The 10808-nt window shown below is 52.3% G+C and overlaps 1 protein-coding gene across 3 annotated transcripts in view; it reads right to left on the minus strand.

The window, feature by feature from the left end:
• The window catches only part of PCDH19 (protocadherin 19), a 104650-nt gene extending 96582 nt beyond the window's left edge, over positions 1-8068 (minus strand). For 2 of the 3 annotated variants that reach the window (XM_068533544.1, XM_068533545.1), the window contains exons 1-2: positions 5922-8068; positions 1991-2318 (exon numbers count right to left, since the gene is read on the minus strand). In XM_068533544.1, the coding sequence (XP_068389645.1) occupies positions 1991-2318; positions 5922-8068 (2475 nt within the window). Of the gene's footprint in view, positions 1-1990; positions 2319-3000; positions 3142-5921 lie in introns of all 3 variants that reach the window. The other variant, XM_068533543.1, reaches the window with a different exon arrangement.
• Between the last annotated feature and the right edge of the window lie 2740 nt (positions 8069-10808).

The following is a 10808-nucleotide window of genomic DNA, read 5'->3' on the forward strand; positions in this document are numbered from 1 at the left end:
TTATGTTTCTCTACTACTTTGAATTGATTGCATAGTCACCAAGCCCTCAGGATTCAATTCTTTTGTCCATCTCCACAGGCAGCAGCAGTCAGCACCTAACCCAAAACCTTGGCATTTTTTACCTCCATTGTTTAAAAGTCCAGTATGAATACTCTAACAGCACCACTTTGTAGACCTTCTCTATACAGAACCAGCCTAAATTCCTCTTTGGTTATAAGTGCCTAGGGAGTTACACTCAGGTATGCAGGCCATTACAATAGTCACCCTCCAATTACTGTCTGGTGAAGAGATCTACGATTCAGGGGGTACCTATGTGTCAGACCCCTTACATTATATAATGTCATATTATTCCTTGGACCAACCTTGCATGACAGATGTACCCATTTTGTAGATGAGGAAACAGAGATTCAGAGGGATACCATAGCAAGACATGTCCCCCAGATTCAAAATCATGGTGTATCTGATTCCACTACATAGCACTACCTCTCCCTCTCCATTGTTGAACTCTTGGTGGTCCATGAGTAGTCCTCCAGAAAGTCTATGGTCTAGTCCCTAGTAGTATCCACTGATATTCATAATTATAACTGAGCCTACCTAGCATAATACTGGATTTTCAATAAATCCTTATTTATAGATTTATAGATTGACAATATTGGTGTCTCTGTTGCTAGAAGAAAATCATCAGTTTCTCATGAAAAGCACTGCTTTTTGGCCCCATTAATTCTGATGAGAAATATTTTTCAGGAACTAAGAGGAGCAGTCGATAAAAGTGGTCCTAAAACCCTTTGCCCTATGAAATTGATATAAATACTATGAGGCCATTTTATACGCATCCCAGCCCAGGTATGTCAGGCTGAATTATTTCTGAGGCAGGGAAGTGTCACTGAAACAGCACTCGCCAGAGTTATAGAGCCCTGCAATCTAGTCCTTCCTCTCTCTCTCTCTTGATATCCCTGCCCTGTGAGTCTGAACAAGTCCCTTAGCATCTCTGGACCTCCATTCATCATCTACTGAAGGACAACCTATTAAGATACCTGACTGTAAGGATCAAAGAAGACAATGGTTGTGAAGTGGTCTCCAAGTATGTAGTATTCCTTTCATTAGTGGCCTGGAAGAGGGCATATGCCTCCCAGTGCATTAAATTTCCAACCAAAGAGGGACTTAAGCAATTCAAGGAAAAATGAAATTAACTTAAGAGCTGTTATTTATAGCCTTCCACCCAGCCACCAACCTACCATCATCCACATTACTACCCTACTACCCTGAAATATTTCAATAGCCAGCAAACACCGGACCATGTAGTGTCAAAAAAAAAAAATGCTTCCATTTGAAAACATTCATTCCTGGTAAAGAGAAACAGAGCTAACTCAAATACATAGTTAATTCCTGAAATTTTCATTATTAGTGACAGTTTCAACCTCCTCATTTGTCAAATGTCACCATAAGAACTATTAAGAAATAGCAATGTGGCTTTTTTATATTTTTGTTTGCCTCCCTTTAACCGGCCCATCCATATTCTCAGCAAAGCACGTATATGACCAAAGAAAAAGCAAAAGGGGGCTTCAGGAGGCTGAATCACTCTCACACTAGGAAACTGGCCCCCGAGCATTCTAGGGCTCATCCATCTTTAAGACTGCTTGTTGATTCTTAGCCACTTTAACTGTAGTACTGGTACAACAGGCTGGCAAGCGTACTGTATTTGCAACAGGTGGTACAATTCGTATTACGCCAAAATACCATACAGATATTTCAAAGGCTCAGACCTTGAGCTCCCACTCCCAACATCCACCCCTACAAAGGCTCAATATGTTGGGTTACCCTCTGCCCCAAGAAGCACTGGTAGCAAACCCTGACTTCGGAAATGGGCTTAGGCAGAGAAGTTCTCCCACCCCTGCCAGGGAATGTGCCACCATAGAGGCTGATGGGGTCCAGCAAGCAGCATGGGAAAGAGGCCTGGGAGGACCGCACAGAGCCGCTTAGCTGCACTCACCTCGGGCAGAGGCACACCGTTGATGATCAGGTCTGGTTGCTGGGGGCCCTGGCTGTTGAAAGAGTGATGGTAGATGTGGTTGGCGCTGGTATTGCGGGTATTCTGGTTCTCCACATTCAAGAAAGTGCTCTCAGAGCGGCGGCAGCCCAGAGGAAGGGTCTGCTGGTGGTAGTCGAAATAGTTGAGGGACGAGGTCAGGGAGGAGCAACTGACAACGTTCATCTTGTCTGTCTCCTCCACATCCCGGGGCACCAGGCGGATGTCATTCTTATTGATTTTTTTCTTCTTGCTTGATTTCTTTTGATGCCCATAGGAGTACTCAGCGATTCTATGTGACAGAAAAGGCAGCATGTATCGCTAACGCCCTCCCAAACCATGCATCGATTAATAAACATTAAGCATCCCAGAGGGCTGCACCCCATCTCCGCTCCAGCTTCTTATTCTGGTGCATTACATCATCAGGTTTCTCCCTGTGCTTTCTACATGTGAAAACAAGCTGAGAGCTGTAAAGTTTTTATATTAAACATAGTAACCTCCCACTACCCCCCCCCAACGTTTCTATACTTTAGATTTGGAATTTCTCATTGTGAGTGGCCATTTAACAGGGGTGTGGGGACGAGGAAAGTTGAGCCTATGGGAGAGAAAGCATGAAAATGCTCAAACCTGGAGCTTTTTTGGAACCCAAAGGAACTCCTGGGTGAAATAAGAAGCTACTCCTAATTTAACAGAAGAAGAGATAGAAAGAAATCAAAACGAATCCCCTTTCCAGCTCCTCCAAGCAATTGCCATGTGACGAACACCCCCAATCAGGTTCCTTGATGACTGAACTGATCGGTTTTGAACTGGAGCAAATCAGACCCTGTCCTTTGACAAATCCTCAGCTCCTCTCCTCCACACCCTCCTTCCCCCTGCCCTAGCCCTGCTCCCTTCTGCTCCCCACCCCACCCCCCACCTCTCCTCAAGAAATCTGATAGCCAAACCCATTTGAAGGAGGGGAAAAGACTTTTTACCTCTTTCCCCTCAGGCTCACTTTCTCCTCAGCCTTTTTGTCTTGCTCCTCGCTAATGGGAGAAACCAAGATGCAATGCAGACACTTGCTGTTTTGTCCTTTTTTAAAACAGCTGAGGAGACAAGTGATGGTTAAACAATTACTGCAAAGGAATTTAAAGGTTAGCGCATTCAGCATCCTTCTCCATTCAGGTGTACCTACAAGCAGCTGTGCTGCCACTGGAACATAAAGAGCTCAATTTAATGAACACTGACACAGACCCAGCAACGTGCACCGAAGACACCAAGCATTAAGAGACTTGTCGAAAGAAATACATTTAAATGTAGCCAGATTCTCAAAGTCATTTATTACTTTGCACATAATGATTCAGCTTATTGTCTGGAAATTCCATTTCTGAGCAATAATCAGCAAAACAATAGGGTTAATAAATAATACAGGTTGATCTTTACAAGGGAAAGACTGTGCCTGTATTCTCCCTCGACAAAGCTAATTGTCTGCATATAAAAAGGGAGCCCAATTCAAGCAGCAAGTGCAGATCATCTCGCAAGTATCATAAATGAATGCATTTCAGGAAGAGGCTCTGCAGAGGCTGAGAACAAGAAACCTCTGCTTAATAGACGGAAAGACAAGCTCTTAAACTTTAGGTTTCTAAAAAGTGAGCAGACCAGGAGATTGCATATCTCCAGAGGCACATTCTTGCTCTGTCCCAGGGATCTTCCTAGAGCTGAGCAGTTGCGTTCCCCTCACCCTTTCGCTCTGTGCTCAGGCAGACTTGCAGTGAGGGCAAGCTGATGCTACTGGGGCTTGGGAGCAGATAAAATCCCAAAGACCCCAGGACTGGGGTTGATTTTCTTTTCTAATCGTTTAGAACCAATGGGAAGTTCTAATCATTTTGTTTACCCACGATGGGTAAGTTTGGCAATGCCCCGTCCAATTATTCAGCTGAGGCATTCATTGCACAGCCCTTTCTGTATCGAGCAATTATTTAATTAAACTGTACTTCATTAATCCCAAACCAGGGCAGGAAACAGAGCTCTTTACAAAATACACATATGAGTGAAGTTGGAGAGCACTGAGATTCACTTTTTCTGTTTTTTTTCTTTTCATTTCAAATGCTCTCCTCCCTGTTTAATGATCTCCCTGGCAAGCTCTCAGAAAGAGCTCTCACTTTGAGTCATACATCACCAAGAGGTGGCAAAGCCTTCAGTATCTCTATTTAAACCTGATTTCTTTTCATCAAGGAAAGGGTCTTATGCATTTACTTTATGCTGAGGAAATGGCTTAAAAGAGTCCCCTCTATCATTATCTCCATATAAATAAAATTTTATAGACCCCTCATTTTTCTCTTATAAAAATTGCCACTGGCAGTCACAGGTTTCAAAGGTAAGAGTAATATTAATTTCCATTTCTCCCATCTGAAATGACTCGGAGCTGAAGGAAAGAAAAGTCATGGCCATTTCACTAGCAACAGGATTAAAGCATTTATGAGGCATTGCAGCTGCTCTTTTATGGCACCTGATTGATATTCATGTGTGGTTAGCATTTGTCTACTAACTTGTGTAACGCAGAGAATAGTAAAAGGGAAACAATAATTGCATGGCTGTTCCATATTCAGGGGGCTCTGATTCACAGAAGTGTGCATTTCTGTTGATGTCAAATACAAATTGGACCTACAGGAACATATTATGACTGATTAATATGCAAGCACAGATGGCACAAAAGACACGCTGGATGTGTAGGTGTATTGAAAGCACACATACACCTTGGTTGGAAATAGCAGCATCATTCATTTTCAGCAAACTAAAGAAACAACTTTTTTTTCAACCGTTTCAATGAGACACTGCTGAAAAAAAATTACATGTATTATCCTAAATTGGATATTGTAAGGAAGGGCTTCAGCAAGACCCTCCAAAGTGCTTATCAGGAAATCTTTTTTTAAAAAAAATTACTATGTGTCATTCCAGTTTCCACATTTCTAGTCCCCCTCCCTCCCTCTCTCTCTCTCTCTCTATCTCCCTCCCTCCCTCCCTCCCTCCCTCCTTCCCCCACCTCCCTCTCTCTCAGGCATACCACACACAGATCCTGCACACATTTCAAGGGAAACTGTAACACCATAGCCCATAGTGACATCCACTGGTAGGGACCAGCTCTTAGGGCCACAGCAGAGTTCCACATTAGAGGAAAGAACCATCAACTCCAGAAGATTGCTACTTTTAGTGAAACATCTGGATGCAAAAGTCCTGTTCCTCATTGGGATGTTTGGTCTCTACCCAATAACCAGATATTTGAAAACATATAGATGACTGGTAGAATTTCACTTCACATAGCCAGATGTTTGGGGACTGGATACAAAATAAGCCAAGAACACACTAAAAAACTCTAATCACCTGCTTCCCCACACATTCCTGTTCTCTCTTCCCCCAACTCTGTTTCCTACCTTAGACTCCCACTCACAGGCTTTCTTCAGAGTTTCTCTCTACAACAGGACAAGGCAGCTGCCAGTACTCCCTTTCCTTTCAGTACCTGTCCCCAAAACACTACAGCCCCCAAATCAAGTTGCGGTACTTCAAGGTTCTGCTAAAAATCAATCAATCATTCTCTCTCTCTCATATTAAATTTCTTCTGCCATAACTTCATGGAGACAGCTGTGCAAATTTTAAAATGATAATTGCTTTTCTGCTCATCATCATTATGTGACAGAATCCATTGAACAGTAAATGATTGTCTTCCAGAAAACTGTCAGTTCAAAAGAATTGATCAAGTTGGGCTGACATAAACTCCCCCCTCCCTCCAAAAAGAAGCGCTGTAAGTAAGGTGCATGCATTTAAATAGGAAACAAAAGCACTGGGATTTTCACACAGAGACACAGATACACATTATTCACCCAAGACAAAGAAGGAAAGAAAGAAAAGTTGGCTCTACCTGCAGTTGTAGGTCCGGATTTCTTTGTTGTCTCTTTTGCACTTGATCGCCACAAAGATCATAGTGACAAAGAGGATGCCAGCAATGGAGCCCAGGGCGATAATGAAAATCAAGGACAAGTTCACCGAGCCCATCGACTCTTGGGCGTCGAGAGCAGGGGATAGGTAGATTAGGACGAGCGCAGAGGCGGAGAGAGACGTCTTGCCATGGTCGTGGGCCACCACAATAAGCTCGTAGGAAGCTTTGGAGCTCTCGCTGAAGGTGCGAGTGGTTCTGACCTCGCCATTGACCTGGTCTATTTCAAAGAAGCCGCGGTCGCCCTCTGTCATGTCATAGGTGACCCGGCCATTCTCGCCCTCATCGTAGTCGTCTGCTTTGACAACGGTCACCAGGTAGCCTATGCCCGAGTTGCGGGGTATGTAGACTTCAGCGGTGCCGTTGATCAGGGGTGGGGCGGTGATGACTGGGGTATTGTCATTGACGTCGAGGATGATGACCCGAACAGTGGCGTTGCTCTGCAGCGAGGGCAGGCCGCCGTCCTTGGCCAGCACCTTGAATTCAAATGCCTTGGTCTGCTCGTGGTTGAAGGATCGCAGCGCATAGATGTCACCCGAGTTAGGGTTGATGGAGACATAGGTGAAGACAGGCATGTCCCGCACCTGCGACGGCACGATCTGGTAGGAAACACTGCCATTGAGACCCAGGTCGGGGTCTCGGGCCGACACAGAGAGCAGATAGGCACCGGGAGTGTTGTTCTCCTGCACAATGACCTGGTAGTAGGGCTTGGAGAAGTGCGGGTGGTTGTCGTTCTCGTCAGTGATGCGCACGGTAAAGGACTTGGAACTCTGCAGCATGGGCACGCCGCCGTCGCGCGCCTGGATCGTGAGATTGTACTGGTCATGCTGCTCGCGGTCCAGCCGTCCGTCCACCAGGATAGTGGAGAAGCTTTCGTACTCCTGCAGCCGAAAGGGCACGTTGCCCAGCAAACGGCACTGCACGCGCCCATTGAGGCCGGAGTCTCGATCAGACACCCGCACCAGTGCAATCACGTAGCCCGGGGGGGCGCTCTCGCTCACCTCCACCAGCTCGCTGTTGACCGACAGCAGGTTGATGACCGGCGGGTTGTCATTGGTGTCCAGAACGCTGACGGTGACCTTGCAGTGTGCCGGGATGGAGTTGGGCCCCAGGTCCTTGGCCTGCACATCCAGTTCGTACACATGGCCCTCTTCATAGTCTAGGGCACCAGTGACCGTGACCAGGCCGCTGTGCGGGTCGATCTGGAAGAGCTCTCGAGTGCGGTCGTTGACGTAGCCATAGAAGGAGTAGACCACCTGGCCATTGGTGCCTTCGTCTGGGTCACTGGCGTTGAGACGGATGACAGGCGTGTTGGGAGGTGAGTTCTCTGGCACTGTCACTGAATAGGTGGACTCGCCAAACACAGGGTTGTTGTCATTGGAGTCGGTCACCTTGATGCTGAGGCCAACAGTGCCCAGGTGCGGCGGGTCACCGCCGTCGAGCGCAGTGATGCGAAAGCTGTAGTGCGACTGCGTCTCCCGGTCCAGACTCTTCTCCACCACGAGTTCTGCAAAGCGTGAGCCGTCGCCGCGCGTCTTGATCTCCAGGCCAAATAGCTCGTTAGGCGTGAGCTCGTACGTCTGCACGCCGAAGCTGCCCGAGTCCGGGTCATAGGCGCTGTCCAGCGGGATGCGCGTCCCGGGGCTGGCCGCCTCTGAGATCTCCAGCTCAATCTGTGTCGCCGGGAAGCTGGGCGCGTTGTCATTCAGGTCCTTGATCTCCACCTTAATCACGCAGATCTCCATTGAGCTGGACATGACCTCGAGCGAGATGATGCACTTGGGGCTCTGGCGGCACAACAGGTCACGGTCGATCTTCTGCTTGGTGACCAACAGGCCCGAGCTGGGGTTGATGTCCACCAGGTGCGGAGCGGAGTTGGACACCACACGAAAGGCAGAGGCCTGCCGTGGGTCCAGTGCGAAGCCCGCCTCGCGCGCGTCCTTGGCCACGTTGGCGATCACCGTCCCGGCGCGCTGCTCCTCTTCTACCGAGTACTTGAGGTTAATGAGGGCGGCCGCCTGTGTCCACAGTACAGCCAACAGCAGCAGCACCGGCAGCAGGAGCGACTCCATGGCTGCGCGGGGCTCTGCCTGGCCTCGCCTCTCCACACCCCTCCGAGGCCGACGCCGCCGGCGCTCCAGCTTCCCGCCGACTTGGGCCGCCTGTTGCGCGCGCCCCGGGGCCCCGGAGGCCGCGGGAGGAGTCCCGCCCAGGGCGGTCCGGCGGCGCGGGGGGGACACCCGCGCCGGCTCCAATGCTGAGGTTGCGGCGGACCAGGCGAGGGCTCGCGGGGGGCCCGGGGGCTCCGGGGGGCCGAGGGAGCGCCGCGCGGCCCCGAGCCCCCTCCCTCCAGCCCGGCTACTCAGTTTTCCCCCTTCAAAGTTAGCCGGGCTCGACTGGCCGCAGCGGCGCAGGGCTGCGGGTCGGACGGCGTCTGAGCGGCCGGGTCGACGCGCTGCTGAGTCCTGACCGCACTTGAGGCGAAAGCGGGGAGTGCAGTGAGGGTAACAGCCTCTCAGGCACTTCCCGGCCCGCCGCGGCGCACCTGCACTGGGGCTGGCTATCGCGTAGTCTGTGCACCTGGCATGCGCAAGGACCTCCCCCCAGTGCTCCTGGATCACTGCGGAGACAGGACCCGCCTGGAACGCGCCCTCCGGGGTCCGGGGGGGTCACGCTGGCCTTTTCGAGGCCTGTTGGGGAGAAAGGGGGGTCGCAGGAGGGAGTTTGAGTTGCTGTCAAGCGCCGCAGCCGCCAGAGTATCCGGCTGAGCGGGATGGCTCTCCCCGGGCCGGCAGAAGAAGGGGGAGGGGAGAGAGGCTGCCGAGACGAGAGCGCGCTCCCTTGCAGTGTGGTTGGCTTCAGAAGGCTTGAGGGGCGCGTGTGTCCAGGATCGGAGGTGGGCACGGAGCCACCCCCACAGAGCAGTTGGACTGCGGGCGTTTTCGTCTCGAAAATCACAGTTACCAACGCAGCCCGAGCCTCCACGTCAAGTTTGTGAAAGCAGGCCGATGGCAATTTGTCCAAGAAAATAGAAGTCCGGGTCTTTCCAATGGCCCGGGGGGCGGGGAATGGGGAGGAGGGGAGGAAAAGCGACAACAGTACCGGCCAGGAGAGGCGGGGCCGACGCCGCAAGTACCAGGGGCTTCTCCTCCTCCCTCAGTCTGGGCTGGGGTGTCGCTCCGAGGGCCGCCGCCGCCGCCGCCGCCGCCGCCGCGGTAGGAAGCCCTCCTAGCTCAGTTGCATGTCGCTGGGGTCCGCCTCAGCAGCTGCCACGGTCGACGGTTATGTCGCCGCCAAAGTTTACTTGCAGGAGAGTCTTGATTCCATCCTCCTGGAGAGGCGCTGGCCGCGCTGCGTTGGGCTCACTCCCTCCCGGGCGCTCGAGCACTCGGGAGGTCTATCTCGCTGTCTCTTTCTGTCTCGGGCTGTGTGTGAATGTGTGAGAGAAAGGAAGAGTGAGTGTGTGGTGTGGGGAGTGTGAGTGGGGAGTGTGAGCGAGCAGGGGTGGGAGGTTTCGGATCGCCGATAAATCCGCTCAGCCGGAATGCCGCCGAGCGTAACGCGCCAAGGGCCCGCGCCAGGCTAGGGACGCGGGTGCCAGTGTCCCCCGGGCAACCGGGGCATGGCGCGCGGGAGCCGTGCTACCGTCTGTGCCCGCTCGTCCGTCTACCCAATGCGCCCGCCGCCGCCGCTACTGCTGCTGCTGCTCCTGCCGATGCCGCAAACTACTGGCCGTGGAGTCTGGAGAGAGCCGGAGAAAGCCCGAGCTGCCGAGCCCGGCTACGCCAGGCGTTAGCCAATCAGCGCGCAGCCCAGCGGGCTCCGGGCTTGGGGCGGGGCCAATGCGCGGGAGGGGGCGGGGCGGGGCCAGCCGGAAACTTACACACTGGCGGGACCAAGTGGTACCCCAGCCCGCGGAGCCGCAGCAGGAGTCAGGGGAGGCCAGGCGGGCAGGCCCAGCAGGGGCAAGAAGGCAGGGTGGAGCAAGGAGAGGAGCGTGCTGGCGCTGCAACTGAGCCTCCCCAGGAACTGCGCGCCTCTCGTGTTTGTAGAGATTGCAGGATTTGATTCTCTCGGCGTGTTTATCTCCCTCACATATCTTCATATCTTGAATATAATATTCGTATTCATATTCTTTTTCGCCTCCTCCCCCCTCCCTCTTTGTCTCTTCGCCCTGGGTTTGTCAGTCAGTTTCTCTGTCTTTCTCTCTTCTTCTCGGGTAGTGGAAGGAAGAACGGAAAGGAGAAAGCGCCCCAGAGGTGGTCATTCATCCGGCTCTTGGCCGGTGACTCTTCACTTCAGCTAAGAACCACGGCAGCCATCCTCCCGGACCGTCACCCTTATCCCTCCTTCCCCGGCAGACGCAGCACCGCGCTCCCCCTCCATCCCCGGCCCAAGCAGGGCCCCTGACCCGGTTCGGTTCGCTCTTGTCTGTTGCTTGTTAATCAAATGAGATCTGTGGCGCAGGGAGTGAGCCGCCGAGAGGGCTGGACACAATTCGTTGCCCCTCACCCCACCCCGTTGGAGAATTTAGCTCCCTATAAATAAACTGTACGTTTGAGAAGAGCTGGTGGAGCGCGCCGCCGCGCCAAGCCGCGCCAAGCCGCGCCAAGCCGGGAGAGCCCCGAGTCCAGCGGGAGCTGCGGAGCTGGCGCGCAGTCCACATAGGTCGCTGGCAGCTGGAGCCGGCGCCGGTGTGCTGGGCGCCCCAGCCTTCCTGCGGGGCCTCGGTCCTAGGGGGCTGCCAGCTTCGCTCGGGCGGTGGTGGCGACAGTGGCTGGCGTGTGCCAGTGCTGAGAAGCGGGAGGCCAG

Source organism: Eschrichtius robustus, chromosome X, assembly GCF_028021215.1.
Source record: "Eschrichtius robustus isolate mEscRob2 chromosome X, mEscRob2.pri, whole genome shotgun sequence".
Lineage (NCBI taxonomy): Eukaryota > Metazoa > Chordata > Mammalia > Artiodactyla > Eschrichtiidae > Eschrichtius > Eschrichtius robustus.